Raw genomic sequence first — 19243 nt, forward strand, 5'->3', positions numbered from 1 at the left:
GCCACTGATAGTCAAAGCCGATAGGAGTCTTTCAACCATTTCAACATCTGCGGATATCTGAGCTTCCGTTATCTGCTGCGGCATTGTGACATCTGAAAAAGTATTAATGACTTTCGGAGCAACCGTCGTCGCTTCGCGTTCTTGCTCTCTGTGTGTTGGTGTTTCTGTGCTGTGGGCATGTACCTCTGGAACAAATGTACCTTCGAGGGCCACTTCTGCAACCACAGGACTGCTGGCAACATTGGCCTCACTTGCTTCATCCCTACCTTGATTCTCATTTGTATCAGGTGACGTTGTTGCTGTTATCTGCCTATGGTTCCGTTCGTTGTACATTTCAGCAGTCATTGGACCGAATACTACCCTACCGCTGCTTCCTTCAGGCACACTTTGGCACTCACTTCCAGAAACTGAGACGGTGTGACTGAGTGCTCCTATTCGTATGGGAACATGGCCTGCAATCACCCTGGCAAAAATCTTGCCATTTTCACTGCATGAGATTATTGACATGTTCTGCTTCTTTCGCACAATCGTTTGTAAATGCGCACTGATGAGGTCTTCTACTTGTTCCAATTTGCGTGGTAGCAATGATGTTAAACACAGTTGCTGGTACTTCAAGAGTGTGTTGAGGTTCTGGATAGTTCTAGCATCTGATCTCTTGAAATATGAGTCACAGAATGACTGGCGATGCTCAACAGCATAGATCAATGGTAGTATTGTCGCCACAACAAGGCACTTGGTCTTCAAATCCTCAGCATGGTCGTAAACTTTTGACTGAATTTTCCGAAGCAATGCAGGTTTTTTGAGGAAATGATCCACCGCCTCTTCTGATGATTGCATCATGAGGACCAGGATATAAGACAGGCGACACAGCATTTCTACCGGCTGCGTGTCTGGATTGAACTCATGGAAACGTTTCATCAAGACACACCATGGCTTGGTCCCTTGGAGTCGTTGGTGTAGTTTTAGGTTTGATGAAATGCTCTCGGTTAGATACTGAAGGATGCAGAGGATAGTCATGTCCAAGGACATGGGGTTGTGTCCTGGACACTGACTCTGAAACATTAAGAAGACAGGGATGGATTAAGGTACCAGTACTTTGTCAAACATTCAGAAGGGAGCACTTGTGATACTGAATTCCGAAACTTACTGAAAGCGATGATGCTTAGTTTAGCGAATACTGGAGTTTGTCTCTAACGATGATAGACCCATCCAGAGAATTAGAATCTCAACTTACGCGCCAAGTGTCGTAATCGAATATCGCAACTTGATACGCACGGTCAACGAAATGGGCAAGCAGCATGTCTCGAATCTCAGTCCGAGCCTTCATGTCGTCCATGCTTTGGTAGGAGAGGTCAAAAACAATGCCCAGAGCAGTCATTGCGTCCTGGATCGAGAGAAAAAGAGAGGGATTAGAAGTCAAATGGCAGTTTGATGAACGAATATGGAACTATATCAGTTATATGCGTGTTTTAAAAAACCCTGGTACGACAACATAGACGTTGATACATGCATCATTTCAATGTCTTGAGTGTCGAGATGACACCTTCGAGGAAACGTATTGACTATTTTGGCCATTCACTGGCATCAGTGCCACCATTACAAAACCTCAATTCCTACCCTGTTCTTAACTTTTTCGAGGTAAGCAGGGTGGCATCTCTTTAAGGTATCCACGAGAACGCTTGCACACTTCAGGCTGTTGGCCTTGACTGCTACCATGAGGGCCGTGTCTCCTTCGAGCTACAAGTGTGAGAAAGTTGTACGATGAAGACATCGTCATAATGATGAAATATAAAACCAAAGTCAAACTCGGATTTTTGGCATTTGCAAAATATAGTTCCTGAGGTGAAAATGCTTGAACGAAGCGTGGAAGATGTGGGGGGAATTTGAGAGTCTCGTATAAAACAAGTGTGGAAGACATGGGTGTAATTTGAAGTCTTGTAAACAGGCGTGGAAGACATTGATGGAATGGGGAGTCTTGTACTTGTAGGCAAGCGTGGATGATATGGGAGGAATGGTATTTTGTAAAACGTGCGTTGTAATAGGAGTTTATAAACAAGCGCCAAAGATGTGGTTGGAATGGTGTCTTAAAACAAGCATTAGAGACCTGGATGGAATGGGAGTCATGTAAATCATGCGTTGACGACATGCGTGGTAATGGGAGTCAGGCGTCAAAGATGTGGTTGAAATGGAGTCTTGTTATGCAAGCGTTGTAAAACAAGCGAGGAAGTCATTGGTGAGATTGGGAAGTCTTGTAAAACAAGCCTGCAGGAAGCTATTTACCTCAGTTTTGAGTTTGTACAATTCTTTATCGCTTGACATGCACAACTTTAATTGGTCTACGTCATCGATCTCGGCTGCTAAGTGGATAACCGCTTTGCCCTGGAAATTAACATTGAAGGGCGACTGTAAGCAGGAGCATGCAAGTTCGACCTGATTTCACCCATCTCTACAACTTTATAAAAGCCGATTTTTGAGTTTTCCGAAAATGAATTTGCCCCGGACTTCAATATATCGCAGAACGTCCTTCGTCGTTTGTGTGTGTTGCGAACCCCCCTTATCATAATTTTGCCTATACCTCCTTCGTTTCGGGTCTTCCACGTCTAGTCGGGATCCCCGTCGGGATCCTGGGCCACCATTGTCTCATCAGAACACGTCTGGTTTCCTCGTGTTTTCGGCTGAAGTGGGTGGACCGCCTCGCAAGAACGCCAAGTGCAGTCAGATTATCCTGTAAAAAAAACATTCGGAACAAGTCGTTTTTGCAGGAGTTGGAATATTTAGGCTTATTTTGATGTACCCCCTATCAGTAAACTGTAATAAACTATAACCTAATGCCTGTAAAAGCGACAAAACCGGAAAGGTATAAACCACTATATAAGTGGAGTGGAGTTTGAGGGGACGCGAATACGGACGCGAAATGTTCCGACAAGTGTTTGATTGTGTATGCCCACCTCTGCTAGTATGCCGCGGTAGCCTGGTCCGCCGTCTCGATCTCGGGGAACAGATAGATGTTAGTATAGTCCCAGACAGTTCAACAGAACCTTATAGCATTACGTACCGGTTTTGTAACGATGGCGTCCACTTTACAGGCGTTGGGTCGAGTTAGCAATAACCTGACATGGTCTACATCTCCGACCCATGTGGCCAAGGCCAGGAGAGACCAGCACGAAGGATTCTAAAAAAAGATAGAATGAGAAATCGTAAGTTTTGTTTTTAAAAGGTTTAGTTGTCGAAATAGAATTAGACTAGAGGTATACTTCGAAGCCTTGTCGATCCCTCCCGCTCCGCTGGGATGTAGTTGTATCTCCCTTCTCCATACATGTTCCCTTCCTCTTACTCATCTAACGCACTGGAACCACTGCTACAAGAAGGCGTCTCCATACATGTTCGCTGTGAATATTGTTCAAAACTCAAACAGACATGGTAGATGGATATTAGTCACTGTTGTGACAATCATCCTGACCAGTCTGATGCCGTGATGGCCTCCGTCTGTTTAGTCCCATACAGATTTAGAACGCACCGCACCTCTGGGAACGGTTGACACTTTCGTTTAACTATTTAACGTCCTGTTGAGGAAATATTTTTCCATATTTTCCCTCAAGTTCAATGAATTCTTAACTTACATGATCGCTGTCCTCCTGGTGTTCTTTGTTGTTCCATAACACACTGATGTTGGTCTCAAATAACGCGATCGCAATTTTGGATGTTCTTTCAAGTGCCCGGTGCAGTAGCACACGCAGCAACCTTTCACTTTCTGGGGTTTCATCCGCGACTGGTATGCCTCCGAAATTCAGGTTGAGTTGCGCGTTGAGTTGACCAGAATCCGAATGTTCGTGACAGCCTCGTTGCTCAGGAATATTCGTTTCCGTATAAATGTTTTTATTGCAAATATGACATTTATGCATACTGTAAAGAATATTTCTGCGAATAATGAGAGGGAAACATGATTTGGTTAAGAAAAGAGCAGATTTAACGGCGAAATTATCGCCGTTTTCATGATTTAGAACGAAACAAACGGAAAAAATATCGGAAGAAACGAAATTTACTGACTTGTTCCAAAATGAAGTGACGCGCACTGTAGTACCGGTATAACCAACAGTGCGCACCCTGACGCAGCGCCATGACGGAGCGCGTCAAACGCGTAGACGTATAGGACGCCCGGCGTTCCACCAAATCTTCACATTTCCGGTAAAAATCAATAAAACACACGGACACAATTATACACTCCAGAGACATGGCCGTGCACAAGGTAGAATCTAACTGACCCTCAAGATCAGAGAGCAATGCCAATGGCACATCACTGAGGACAAGATGCACGGCCGGGTAAACGGAACATTCATTAGCGGGAAGGGCCATGCCAGTTTACTCTACTGTCTCATTGACAAAAGTCATTTTCGACGAATATGGTCTCCTCAAACTCGCCCTTGAACTGCAGGTCACTTGCCATACGAAATCTACTAAAACTCCACGAAGCTCTGTCCGATCTTACACATCCAGAGTCTCTATTTGAAGGTGCAAACTGTCCCCAACACCATAGTCGTTCAGTGGCATTAGTATGCCTAATCCTTAGATCTCATTAGCTACCCAGTTTTAGGTTGGAAGACCTATGTCTTTAATCATGAGCCTTCAGTTTTGGCTTGGCCACTGAGCCCTTGACCCATCCCCCCTCAGCAGAAATGTTCCCAACAACTGAGGACAGGTTGTGCCTTTGTCTTTGAGACCGACTGTCTTTATGTCTTCACACTCTTCTTCGCGATCACACTGGTATCTTCTGGTGACTTTGATGTTTTTGCTTACCCCAACTATTACCCAGCCTTTTCATGCTATAGCTAACCCCAACCATGACCCTTCCTTCTCATAGTGAAACACATATATGTCGAAAACACAGAATTTAGATAAAAAAACAATACTTTATTAAATACACTTGAACAATAATGTCATTGCCGGACATTTATAATTAATGGGGCAATACCCACTGAATTAACTAGATATACCATCCAGCCGAGACATATCATCAGTCTTTACAACCTGATCACCCAACAGGTGAATACCACGAACATAATCCATGAAATCCACTGGCCAACTCGATTCCATGTTTTGATGATGAAGAAATTACCATCATCAGAAAGAGCACGTTCATGAACATTAACAATGAATTCAATGTGTACAGGCATAGTAGTCTTTATGAATTCTTGATAGTACTGGTAGGCATACACAAGACCACTTAGAAATATGGCACAAAGAGAACAACTGATGTATCTATGTAGTTTATCTCTAAACCAAGGTTCTTATAAATTATACCTAAACATGAGTGAACTCTACCCACTGCCTTGGCCACTCCCACATGGCCACCGCCCGAGGAGTTGGCCAGGCCTGCAGAGTTCAAGGGCCCCAAACTCTACGAGAATACAAACTTCAAATATCCATTCGCATTGAAAACAAGGTCAGTTCGGAGATCCTTGAACTCTGGTGGCTAAGATGAGGCATTATACAAAAAGATCCGAAAACAAACAAAATTGGGCTACCACCGACCAACATATGCTACACTGGAAGAGTCTTTTGAACAGTTTTTGATGCAGCGACGTAAAATATTTTTGAGAAAAACTTTAGTCCTGTTTGTCCACCAGGGATGTAGCTGATAACATACCTGAAAAGATAATAGTGGAATGATTATTGAATGTATCATGTGAGTAAACACTTGTAACTGTGACATACAAGTTTGAATTTTAGGATCTTTAGGACTTGGGAATGATGCATAACCAAAACATTAAGGAGTATAAAAGACTATGAGGCTCTAGTAGAAGCCCTTTATTCAAGACCCCCTAGGATTACCAAATGCTGTCCTTTACTTTGAAGTGTCCTGATCACAGAGGTCAGAATTATTTAGGTAACTAACTTACCAGACCAGTGATAAAATCTGAGCAACAGCAAAAATTATTGTGAATACTGTACTTTTGGCCTGAAAAATAAATGAATAAGCTCAGACACAACATTTAAAATAAGTGGGTAAAGACACTGGGTGATATGAATAAAGACTAGCAAATGCTTTTATCTAAATCTCCATGTACATTTACACTAGGCCTTCCTGTACAAAACCGGAGTAAAAGCATTTGCTAGTCTTTATCCATATCACCCCTTGTCAATGCATTTTTCATCTACTATGGCCTGTGACGAAACTGCAGTAGTTGGTGTTGGTTTTAGGTGCTTCTGGATTAGTGTATCTGAGATCTATAGAAATGTGCGCATGATGTGCGCAGAAAAAAACCTAATCGGTAAAAACCAGGTTATCAAAACAACCATATCGAGTACTGGACCATAAGTTCCATTTTGGCTTTGTCGTCTTATGGTTTGACTTTGACATTATAGTTAACTTACCCATAATGCAAAGTATAATGTTCCAAACATTGTTCCAAAGTAAACTGTAGTAAAGGGTAATCTATCTCCGGATACAAGGTGTTTTAGATGATTCATGGGTCCCCATAGTAACGCAAAACTGAAATGAGAAAGAATGATTGTCAGTAAGATTGTAAATGTGGGTGGAGCGGGCTGTCACACAAACTAATAGACTCAATATCGATGGCCCAAACTAAACTTTCAATACCAAATGCAGGCATTATTAAGTTGTCGAGAGTTGTGGTGCCAAACTGATTGACCACATTTATTGATTCTCTGAAAGTGTTATACATATCACACACAGGGGAAAATGAAGTTGACCACATTCCCAAGGCGCACACAACAATATATTTAAGTTGAAGAGTAAATGAACCACATGAACTCACCTTGAAATGAAAAATAGACTTCCGAGTGAGTAAAGGAGGGAGAACTTCCTTGCCTTCAGGACAATAAAGGGAATGTAGAAGGAGGCCTGAAAAGTATGTTTTAAAACTTACTGGTAACAAAAATGAAGCTCTTGTCACTTTAGTTATGATAGTCATACCATATACCATCAGAGTCATTTAAATTTAGAAATGAGACTCAAAGCTGCTGCTCTATAATAAATCATGTATATTCTGATAGTCATCTCATGTCATCATAACACTGTCAATAGACACCCTGTGAAAATAAATTTCTGCCATTGGACTATTAAGGCTGTCTATTCTGAGCAACTCACAATTTGAAACCTTTGTTTGCATTTAAATAGGCTTCATAGTCAACATCCAGCGGGAAGTTACCATGTCATTACCGGCCTCGCATTTACACTATCATCGATATTCTTTTGGCAACCACAACTTACCAGAGCAAAACAGAAAACTCCAAGACCAATGCAGCCAACAAAGCCAATGATCCTTTGCTTCTTTGACTGAAAAAGATTGTCAGGGATAAGTGAGAACCAGTCTACAGGCATAATCCTGTAAATCGCTCTTATGACCACAACTTGTCAATCCCGACTCAATGAAAATTGAAATGATAGAGAAGACTCCATCCTAACATCTCAATCGCCCTTCTGATTTCGTCACAGTGATTGCAGACATAAAAAAATCTATCGTCTGTGGCTTAACACAGGGCTGGCAATATATAGATCTAACAGTACTAACAATCAGGCAATCAAGCGCTTTGGGTAGATTTCATTAAAAAAATAATTGTTATTGTTGTGAGGGGCATACCAAACTTGGCAGACAAGGATCTTTTTGGGCATCACTAAACCACCCATTACTCGTCTCATCGATCACAGGGCTTGCTGTTTCCTGCCTATTCGTCATCTTAGAAAACCACTTCGACACTTTGGAAGATTCCCCAGGCAGTAAACTCTCATCTGCCTCCCCATTCGTCCCATTTTTATCATTTCTTTGCAAATAAGCTTGCAATTGATTGCTCAAATTCGCCATGTTGGCATCTTCCTTCAATCCACATAATACTGCAGAGTCGGTGGGTCCCACTGATTGTTCATTTATTTTTGTCAGGCAAGAACTACTTTGCTCATTTGATAAAAGCATGGAGGTATTATTAATACCTCCATGATAAAAGATATATTCATAAATCCAGAAAACTCTCAAACACTACTCAATGAGCAAAAACCTACTATAATAGCTTGTTTGAAGTCTTATAGCAGTTTGATCAATTGATCAATCGTTTATTTTTACATTTTGGTTGCACTATATTATTTGCGGTTGAACTAAATATTACTCTGGCAGTAATTTGTCCTCTATGCGACGAGGTCATGTTTCAGTCTTTTTTCGCAAAACGCCGACTGATTTAGGGTCAAGGTCGCTTGGTAAGTATAAAGCAAGAACAATATTGTCCGGCACCGGGTTAAATCCGGAACGCAAATTTATACTTAATTCAATGATTGACTGAACTTTCTAAAAGTCATTTGGATAGATGCTGAATTTCCTATACAGTTGCATGATATGTAGCTTCATGATTGGTACGAGTGGCTACTAACAAACATTTTGTGTCATCCAAACAGCTTCGTTCCGCCGTTTCTTCTTTGCCTGAAGTTCACACTTTTTACCATACATAAACAAGAATGGCGAAAAATGGTCATGAGATTTTAGGGAGGTCATGAAAATACCGCGTCAAAACTCCTCTTCTCCTTATGTCGTGATGGAGAGGAGGAACTCTCAGGTTGGAGAAAGACTTCGTTTGAAAGATAGGATTCTTGAGAGCATCAATAAAGCCATCAAACAGGTAAAATCAATCTATATGAAGTTCCACCGATTTTTTCACTTCCCGAATGCATGCAGTTATGCACTCGAGCACTGCACTGGCTTCTCCTGCTTCTGCGTCATGTTCTGGACTGTCAGTGTCATTATCAGCTCAGTTGACTGTTTTTCGGTAAAACCTTGCATGGTGAATTCATCGGCCTTTTCGAAGCAGACGAATCAGCACCAAAACAAATCAACTCCGCACACACAATGACAATGCACACTGACACACACCAACTCAAAATTACATGTCACTCGTCTTATCATATGCGTCGGAAAGAAAGGCCTAGGTCAACCTGGACAATGTGAATGCCTAGACATCGCTAGAGACACGGCGATCCTTTGTTCATGGTGAAACGCATAACTGGTCAGAGCCAAAACAAACTTCTTCGAATTCGTCTATTATTGATGCTGTGCCTGTGGAGAGCAGGGTATGCGATCTTATTTCTTTGACATTGACTCCGACTGCACTGCAGATTGAGTTTTATTGGTGGCAATGGTGTGCAGGCGGGGGTGTGGACTGTAAGGTTGCTCGATATTGTATCACCATGTCATGAGAAGACTTTGTTATATCGCCACTTTTTAATAAGAATTAATGCAGAACCAAAAAGTGGCGATATTATGCACAATCTTCCAATGACATGGATTACAAATACTACATTATATCGCCCTGGGTTAGTATTAGTATTAAAGCCTGCCATTCCTTAAGCCAGCCCGCCATTCCTCAAAGCCAGTTTGAAACGGTTTGTATAGATACAGAGATCTAGATTTGCAATTTCCTGACTTCTGATTATTCAATATGCACACTTCATGCAAATCTCAAACCAGTATCATACAGGAATATGCATGCATATAGCTTTCAGTTGGGTATGTACATATAACATGTATAAAGTTCAGACAGAGTAGGCCTAAGTCAACATACTCAGTGATACTTCTGTGTCAAATACAAGCACATGATATTCTGAATAATGGATGACCTATATCGTCATTTCTTTGTTTTATTATTCAATACTGGACAATAGGTCAATTTGGTCTTTGAAGTGATCTGGCAAGATCTCATAATATTATGTCATTACTTTTACAATTTCAGAATCTCATGACTAATTGAGCTAATGATATCTTATGCGTTCAATTCAAACTAGTATTATCACAAAAATGTGTGTAAAGATTATGCCATTATGCCATCTTTGAGAGGTTTTTGTTCTCAAGAGTTGTCGTCATTGGTATGATTGATATTGGTTGTTGTCACATGACGAGCATTGGAATGAACTTCCTTGTCTAAAGAACTCTGGGGGGTTTTGCTAAGAAATATGTTAATGAGTCAAGATTGTTCTGAGCCAATTAGCCAACTGTGGCTACATGTATTGACATTTTGATGGATGGTTGCCCCTAAAACTTAGGGATGACCTTTGTTTATCTGTTCATTCAAGTGCCATCTTCAAAATGAGAAGCTAGTTTTTGCCCGGGGTTTTTGACTCCCCTATATTTCTGAAAATCTTGCCCAAATTTCTGATTCTAGATTCAAGAACAGCAGTTCTGCTCTGGAGAGGAGATCTTGACACTTTGCAATGAAGACCGCTTGCTGAAGAAACTCTGCGAACACCTGGACCATGCCTTTCTTCACGGGTAAGTTCGACATCATGGTGCCCAATCAGTTGACCCCACCAGTGTTGAGAAGATTTCAAGCAACTAAAGACATGCCCGGTCTTTTCTGAAACAATTGTGTAATGCACTCCTTTAACATTCGTGTGGCTGCAAGCCTTTCAAAGGGTCATACCTATCAGCCAAGCTTATTAGTCTGGTGCTCTTAGTTAGAATACCGGTACTTGGCGAAGAAAGGTTTTCTGTAATACATAATAGATAATCTAGTCCTTGGAAGATGAAATTACTAGGAACTCTATTCGAAGATGCCGGGCACTTTCCAAGAAATCTCCTTGCCTTGGATACAGATGTATTGATTTGGTTGTTGTTGCAGGCTCCGTCACATCACCGATGGCTATTGGCAGGTGGCCCAAGAGTTCACTCGCAAGGAGGCGATTAAGGAGATTTCTCGACTCACAAAAGTTACCACACATTTAGGCAGAGGTGAGGCTTAAATGAAAAAATCTACATTTTGTATTATGCCCAGCTCGGACAAGACAGAGAGGAACTTCCGATTCCAAATCACTATCGGTTGGTTGCTATTTTTTGGCACTAAGGGTAGTTGTGGATTTGAAAAGTTTCCTGGGATTGTTTTCAAAATTGTATTCTGCATTCTCCAAACGTTTCCTCTGACAGTACATATTTCCAGTGCATGAACATATAAGAGATAGTTTGACTCAAAAATCAATAATCCAGGACTTCTTGCATTGCATTGCTGGGATAATGTTAAGATATTTCCTTGGGGATGTTTTGTGTTGCTAATAATACATCTTAATTAGTCTGCCGCATCTGGTAATAAGTCGTAAAAGGGACAAATTAGTTTTTTCATCTTGGAGGTAAACTTTTGGGTTCATTCGGCCAGTCTTTTTACTTCAGGTCGGGCATGGCTGTACATGGCATTGTGTGAAAACCTCCTGGAGTGTTACATCAAGTGTTTCTCGGAGAATGCCAAGGTGGTGGGAAAATACTACGTGAAAGATGCGCTCCTTCTCGACGACCAGCGTCTTCACATTCTGTTGACGATGACCGCTGGACTTGAGTTTGTCACCTTTGACCTCGATTATGTAAGTAATGGTGAAGCGAGCCAGAAGAAGTGTGGTAGTGTACTGTTTCACGTGTCTGCCTCACAATCCAAGGGTTCAAATCTGTCTGGTTGTCTCTCTGTTTAGCCAGGTTGAGCACATGTGTGGCACCCTATGTGGATGCATTTTGAGGGCTAACAAACTAACTGCACTTGTTGGTCACCTGGTTTAGTTGTGGTCGCCTGATTGTAAGACTATCCTTACCATCCCTACAAGGATTAACCTTTAACCCCCAGTGTCTACGCATCTTCTTTCCAGGATGTGCCATACCTGGACCTGGCCAGTTACATGCCAAGCAGGAAACCAAGTCATGCTCATCAGGGGTCGGAGGGGGACGCAGAGGAAAGGTTGTCACTGTGTAGTATGAACAGTGACATCTCACAGGTAAGGCATGCCCCTCTCAGCCGTATTATTCTGTTGACCATTGGCAACCAAATATTCTTAGTCTTGGTGATGTCTCAAACAGGACGGCTCTTCATGACGTCCTCAGTGTTGGTTCTCAATATCCTCTTCATTGTGATGGATCCCTTGTCTCGTATTTTGACGAATTGGAAGTCTCTTTAACAAATTCGGAGTCACTTGTAAGCTGTCCTTCTGGGGCAAAGGGCCATCACTGCGTTTTGGACAGTTTTGAGAAGGTCACAATTTCTAATGCTTGTTTATGTTGTTGCAGATGAGTCTACAAGACACCATCCCTCGCACCACCAGTTTTGACGTAGAGTCTGTTGGTTCATTGAACAATAATACTCGTCCCCTGGACCTCAACCTGATTGTACCATCGGACAACAGCTCCTTGGACAGCATGAGGACTGCTGAATACACCAGCGTCGGCCAATCACAACCATATAGTCGCAGCCCAAGTCTGACATTTGAAAACGACGTCAGGAGTCGATTTATGTCTCTGGATATGGATGATATTAGTGCCGGTCAGGATTTAGAGGTCATAAGGGTCAAATCAAAATCTAAAGGTCGTAAGAGAAGGTCGAATAGTAAGAGGAAGGAAGAGGGTGAGGAGAGTGTCCCCGCAAGTCCGAGGACGCCATCAACACCAGAGGTCCCGCGGTTTGATTTTCCTGCTTCAGTGGAGAAGAACTCGGACATGCCGAAGTTGGATGAAATTGCAGAATTATCGTTGGATAATTTGCATTTTAATGCGACAAAGTTGGAATCTGTTGAATGTGTAGATGGATGTGATAGCTCTAGTGCAAAAACTATTGAAATTGCTGGCCAGTTGGTGAAGTTGCGAGAGAAATCGAGTCAGTCTAAAGCGGAGAATGATAACCTGACTTTTAAAGAAAAACGAGGATCGTTCACCCAAATTTTAGATGTTGCGTTTGTACCAAGCGCTATGCCAAAGGAAAATGGACTCCTGGTTACTGATCAGAGCGAAGGGTCTGGTGCTATTGCACCATTTGGAAAAATGGACAAAAGTGGCTCCGCTACTTCTGAAAAGTTGTCAGAGAACGTAGCTGAGGGTGGTGAAGTCTGTGATAGAAATGAAAAAGAATCAAACGTTTGTGCATCTGTGCCTCGGGAAGAAAATATTGAAAAGGAGAGTAGATGTGTGAAAGACAAAGGCGGATTAAACATTTCAGATGATAATTCAAAGAAATATCTCAGCATTTTAGAGCACATGGACTCCGAGTCTTTTGACATTTATGCTATGGATTCTAGTCAGACTAGTCGCATTGAAAAGGGAAAACTGCATAAGGATTTAGTCTTACCTGAAGTACCGGAAATATCGTTAGAAAACCCAACCCCCGAGGCGTCGAATCATGCATGCGTGAGCCCGTATGTTGATTTATACTGCCAAGACGGAGAAATTCATTCACAGATTTTGAACAAAAGTGACATTGAGGCCAAAGAAAAAAGAACTGGTGGTATCGGTGCTGAGTCTAGTCCGAAGAAAACATGTGCGTTAAAAAAGCCTTTGGATCTTGCGGTCGGTCAGTATCTGGATCCAGCTTCTATGCGAGAGGAGGGAGATGGAGCGAGTCAAGGTTCGCCAGACGATGGGAATGGCCATGACGGCCGGGCGGCGAGACAAGTGGTCAGTCCTGATCAGCATCTACATGAAGCTGAAATAAAGTAAGTATCAATTAGCTCACACGAAAATAAAGTATGTACATGGTCGTTTGAAATGCCGAACCTTTCGTGAGTTTGAAAAGTGTCTTCAAAACAGAAGATGATGCACAATCGTCGTCGACAGTAGGAACTGTGGCTTACTGAGGTTTTCCCTCCAAAAGCTTTACTGTGGCCTGTTCTCAATAGCAACTGTAAAGTGTTATGGCAGGTCGTGGAGGAAAAACAACTGGCCTCTGATGGAGATGGTAGAATGACTTGAATATAGCAGTTTATGTGAGTTTGCCTTGTTTCAGAGTTGACAACAACAGCATGTTGTTTCTCATGCTTGATGTCTTCCAAGATCAAGATGAACAGTTTATAAAGGTACGAGAATGGTGTGATTGCAGAGTCTGATTCTGTTCATGTCGCTGCTCCGTGCACTGTGCACCAAATGTTTACAAAGGTGCCTTGAGCAGCTCATCTGAATTCTGCTGAAATATTTGAGGATAGACCAGGGTTATGGTGAAGTCAGATGATAACTTCGGCGTAAATGGTATCATACTTCCCCCTTGGCTCTTTTGACCTATTTTATGGGGGTTGTTGAAAGTGATGTGAAACAGATCTCGGTCTGTGAAGCTGTCATCAATATTCATTGAGCTTACCAATCTTATTAATTCAGATGTACCACACGAGCCTTGGTCACATGGAAGGCGATGCCCAGCCCATATTCGTCCTGCTGACAGATCGGGCACTCTATCTGCTCGGGCGGCACATGGGCGGCCCTCGTTACAGGAAGGAGGCTGTCATCAAGTATATGGAACTTGATTACATTTCAGTGAGTGTTTCAGAAACAACCCGTTTGAATACATAAAAACTACTTGGACTAGTGAGACACTGGTAATGCTGGCTAGAAACCTTCGCTGACCCAATTGACATGTTGATGTTCCACATTGAGCTTGTTCATATAGTGCAATGATATCTTTGGTAAAAGATTTATAACTTTTACTTCCAGCTAAGTATGAACTGTCAAATCATCAACATTGTCTGCACAAATCGCAGGAAACAGTTCTGGATCACGACGGGTGATGAAGAGTTGACTAAGTAAGTGCATATGTTTACCAAATCCTTATGGCCACACTGATTCATCAAATTGGGTGACAAGAGACCAGCCCGGCTCTCTTTTGTGGAAGTGCCTTTCACCCTGTTAAAACCATTTTAGCTTTCAGCAAGTGTACTTGGCTGGACATTGTAGCCCAGCAGAGGCACAAAATGGGAACATTGGAGGGTATCTTTGAGATGAATGAAAAAGCCTAAATTCACTTGAAGTGTTCTTGTCAGAAGTTTTCGTCATGACCATATTCTACAATCCTCACCTCTCTGCTTCAGGAACATAGTGAGTCAACTCGATCTGGTGGTGCGACAATCCGAGTCTGACCTGCCTCGCCTGAGTGTCCTGACCGACGCAACTGTTCAGAAGATTGGCCTTAGGAAGTGGGTCTCCCAGGATTGTCGCTGCCAGCCAAGTGAGGTGGAGTTACACTCGTACGCTCTGGTCCATTGGGAAGATGCAGCATCCAATGCTCGACCAGCCCGAGGAGTCGGCAAGGAGGGGACACTACTGTATAAGGCGCAGGGATACTTCGGTGGTCCGACGTGGAAACCAGCCTTTTTTGTACTCAAGTAAGTTCTGTTGATTTAGCATCCAACCCAACAACACTAGACACTGCCAGTCCATAAATGACTGTAGACATTCATGTGCCGTACAGTTTGCCAGTCACTCATTTTACTGTTATGCTTTGTCATTGCACTCATTCATTATAAACTGGTGTCGTAACCCTATTGGATGTTTACCAGTGTATCAAAGCTTTGAACTGTACATTTCCGTGACTGTATTTGCAGGGATGGTGTTTTGTACCATTATAATGACAGACATGATAACTCTTTACCGAAGCTCTGTGTCCAGTTAAAGTAAGTCATATTTGGCCATGCTCAGTTTATTTTTTTAATCTGAATGTAAGGTCTAGAAAGTGGATCAGATGTCACAGATTTCTTTGTGAGGTGCCTTCTGAACTATTGGCTGTGTCCTCCTTTGGACTGAAAAAGATTGTGACTTCATATGTGGTCAGATTCGCCCCCAGTTTCAAACCATACTAGCTGTCTGATATAGTCATAAAAATGCCTCTCTTCTAAATAAACTTTAATTCTTTTTAACAGCAGCGAAGATTGCGGCGGTTGTCGACGGTGTACAACGACTGACCGAGAACACTGCATTGAGATTCTCCTCGCAAACGGTGGATCACTACAGATGTCTGCCGCTAACAGTGCAGACGCCCAGAGCTGGCTCCAGTGTCTGTGTCAGGCGGTCGCGGAAGGAGTAACTGTAAGTTCCAAAAACATCCACTTCTGCTATTATTTAGAAGTCCTACAATCTGACTGCTAATCGACCACCCTTCCCGTTTTCTACATGTACAAAGAATTGTAAAAACGTGTGATCTCACTTTCCAGACGACTGTGCACAATTCGAGCTGCCTTGCGTGCTGCTTGGTCCTCACCCAGAACAAGGTGTTAATGTGTCACGAGGACGTGCAGACAAACTTCTTCCGCACCCTAGGCAGCGGAGACATTGAAGACATCACGGCGATCACGACGGATCCTGGAGCTAGGACGTACTGTATCATTGTAAGTATTGGTTGCTTGTTTGGCTGATAGCGGGGGGGGGGTAACATCACTGGCAGATGCTCTGGCCTCCTCCCTCACGTTGTGAGTCTGGCCGACGTACTCTTATCAATGTACCGGCAATGTGGTGCTGCTGGCAATAGAAGCCTAGGACCAAATGGGTTTCATTACCCTTTGCAAATGATCCACTGTACATGCACTTTTTGTCTGTTTGGGAAAAATTTGTGAACTGAAGTTTGTTTCTATATTGTGATTAATTTGTAAAAAATGTTGCTTCTCTTAAAGGAGTTTGAATCCCAGGATGCCCGAGTCAGCTCAGAACAGTGGGTTCTGTACTTCAACTCCAAGGTTGAGGCGAATAAATTCATGGATGCTCTGTCATCGGTGTGGGCGAAAATATTCCAAGTGTCGATTCCTGTTCAGCGAATCACCGATGTTGTTCTCCAGAAGCGGTGCAGAGAGGGCGTGGCCAGGCTCAGGGCTGCCATGAAGCAGTACAGTATCGAGCGGTGAATGAAAAGTGATGAAATCGTAATTTTCGCGAATTTCTTGAGGATTTGTAAACCAGTCTGCTTCATGTAGAACTTCGAGTTCAGAAGTGAGAGATATATGCATTTTTTATAATCTTTTGTGATGGGTGGGAAGGAATTGAAGGTGGACAGTAGGCAGGAGCTAGTGGGTTCAATTGGTGGTCTCCATGTCACTAGTATGCACTGTTAGGGAGACAAGGCTTGGTTGGACTTGGTGAAAAAAATATTCCTTGTACAAAAGCGAATAGTGCTGATTTACTGTGAGATAGTAGAGACACCTATCAGTGACTTCGAGTAACTTAATCTGGTTCACCTGGCTCCTGCCTGTACTCGCCCTTTAAGCTTTTGCTTGGATTTCCTGAACTGTAGACCTTTGCTGAAGCTGTGTCTACTCTGTCTTTGTACTCAGTGGTTAAACTAAGATTTTAATTCTGACATTTGGCTACGATGTTTTGACTGCAAAATTTATATCAAAAACTGTACTGAGATTGTTTTTGATCATGTCTATGAATGCTGCCTCTGTAAATAGCATAATATTTATTATAGGAAATATTTAGTTGATAGTTGATCTCCTGTATGGGAACTTCCTGGATCTTCACATAATCAAAAAGCATTTGGACAGACAGTCCTGAGGAAATTTTGGGAGTGTTAATATGAACTACATTTCCGAATGATTCCATTAAGTTATACTGGGCATTCGTTGGGGGTTTCCAAGAATATTGTATTGTCCCTGATTTCTGTGAAATTACGTGATGTCAATGGTAATGCCTTTAGTAGCTTTCAGGACAGTGGATTTAAGGTTTATTTAATCATGGCTTATTCATGTAAATATATGTAATTGTTTCTGAATAAAATCATGGGCAAAACGTCTTTCCGAACTTGTTTCTCTGGATAATGATTTGAAATTGTTGGTGCATAGTCTGCTTTGTAATGTATTTTACATGTCTCTGGGCTTCCGGTGGTATTGATGTTGTAACCTGCCACTGGGTGGCGTAACTGTGATGTCGACTTGCCAGTTGCTTGGATAATTTGCATGTTGGTGCCCTCGTTTTTTATAATGTTTGGTTCTTAGTAGCTGATATCAGTTAGCTTGATATTGAAATGTTGAAAAGGTTTCGAGGAATGACTGACAACTTTTAACAAGATTTTACACCTTTCCTGTGGAATGGTTTGGATTCTCTTGTGGTGAATGCATTTAATAGTGATATTCATGAACAGACTTTGCTTGGTGATCATCTCTCTTGGGTTCATTTAAGTGGTCCCAAAACAAAATGTGTACCACATCTTTAAAAACATTACTGCCACAGTATTTACATGCAGTCATCTTCTGTCTAGTTTTCTATAACTGTGTAATGTGGCCAACAATCAACATCCTTTAATCTCGCTCCCACTTAATTGGTAAAAAAGGGATGATCATCAAATGATGCTTTCATATTGACCGGGGATGTGAGGAATGCTCTCCCAGCCAACTCAGCTGACATGTATTGTCGATGACAGATTGGTGTAGAAAGAATTATTTTAGCTCAAGCGAAGAGCTCCTTCAGTTTTCTGCATTTAATTGTGATTAGATTTGCAGCCTTGGAGCGATTTTTTATCATGATTCAGTATGCTGTGACTGTCCTCCTTTATCATGGCGTTCCTTACAAAGGTTCCCATGGAATCTAACCCGCCAGTGGTCTTGTAACCTGACCAACTTGATGCATTTTGGTCAATATCAACATGGAGCTTCATTCAGATACACCCTGTTTCGTTTTCAATTGATTGAACTTACTGGTTGGGTTCACTTTGGTAGATGGGGACAGTCACAAGTCAAAAGTCTGTGAATGTTTTTTTACAATGACTTTGTTATTTTTATGCAATGCTACATATCAGTGTTGCTATATGATTGTTATGAGACATGTTTTTAGTAGCTAACATAAGTCTTCTGACCTACTAGCAAGGTTGAGATTGACTCGCCTCATAGATTCTTTAGCATTGCGCACACAAGCGTTTTGAGTCACTGCAATCTCTGATAGTATGTTTGAGGTCTCTAACATCTGAAGTTCGTACTCAATCTTACTGTTTATATGTATCTCAGTATGGCCTTGGGTCTCAGACGGTGACCCTGTTATCTCTAACCCAGTACGTGTATCTACCTGTACATCTATATCTCTTGGCGTCAGCAAGAAATAAACACTCTGTATGAAAACATCGTCTTTATGTTATATTTGACTTCTATTTTGAAAGCATGCCATTGATATGGGACAATGTGTTGTACGGCACCTCTCCCAAGCATGCTTTAAGCATTGGAACATCACTTTTCGTCCCTCGCTGGTAATTTCCAAGCATTCCTTAACCTTCCTCATCGACTCAAACAGAGATAAGGATATGAAGTACCGACTGTACACTACAGTCCTTATAAAGTGCTACATACTGATCTGTTGAGGAGGATTATAGGCAGGTACCAAAGTGGGCCAGATTATGCCACAGGGAGTCGCTGATGGATGTGTCCAAGTTGTCTCTCAAGTTTTTCAGTACTTTTCCGGCTCCCGGAACTGTCATCGTTATCAAAGACCAAGATTTTTGACTGCATATTAGTCACATCAATGATGGATTAAATTCCTGTGGC

General features: G+C 42.1%; 2 protein-coding genes across 2 annotated transcripts; one reads left to right on the forward strand and one right to left on the reverse strand.

Annotated features, from left to right (window-relative positions):
• Positions 1–4887: 4887 nt before the first annotated feature.
• LOC135497017 (uncharacterized) lies at positions 4888–7829 on the reverse strand. Its single transcript, XM_064786661.1, has 6 exons — positions 7602–7829; positions 7232–7297; positions 6777–6862; positions 6373–6490; positions 5898–5956; positions 4888–5644 (listed from the first exon to the last, which is right to left on the reverse strand). The coding sequence occupies exons 1-6, from the start codon at positions 7821–7823 to the stop codon at positions 5539–5541; spliced, it is 657 nt and encodes a 218-aa protein (XP_064642731.1). The 5' UTR covers positions 7824–7829; the 3' UTR covers positions 4888–5538.
• A 609-nt stretch (positions 7830–8438) lies between these two features.
• On the forward strand, positions 8439–18823 carry LOC135496787 (pleckstrin homology domain-containing family M member 2-like). The gene is made up of 14 exons (XM_064786301.1): positions 8439–8625; positions 10162–10268; positions 10618–10727; positions 11160–11347; positions 11624–11749; positions 12039–13453; positions 13744–13813; positions 14109–14264; positions 14442–14530; positions 14816–15109; positions 15329–15397; positions 15644–15809; positions 15935–16108; positions 16391–18823. The coding sequence occupies exons 1-14, from the start codon at positions 8500–8502 to the stop codon at positions 16616–16618; spliced, it is 3318 nt and encodes a 1105-aa protein (XP_064642371.1). The 5' UTR covers positions 8439–8499; the 3' UTR covers positions 16619–18823.
• The last annotated feature ends 420 nt before the right edge of the window (positions 18824–19243 follow it).

The sequence above is a fragment of the Lineus longissimus genome, chromosome 12 (genome assembly GCF_910592395.1).
Source record: "Lineus longissimus chromosome 12, tnLinLong1.2, whole genome shotgun sequence".
NCBI classification, from domain to species: Eukaryota; Metazoa; Nemertea; class Pilidiophora; order Heteronemertea; family Lineidae; genus Lineus; species Lineus longissimus.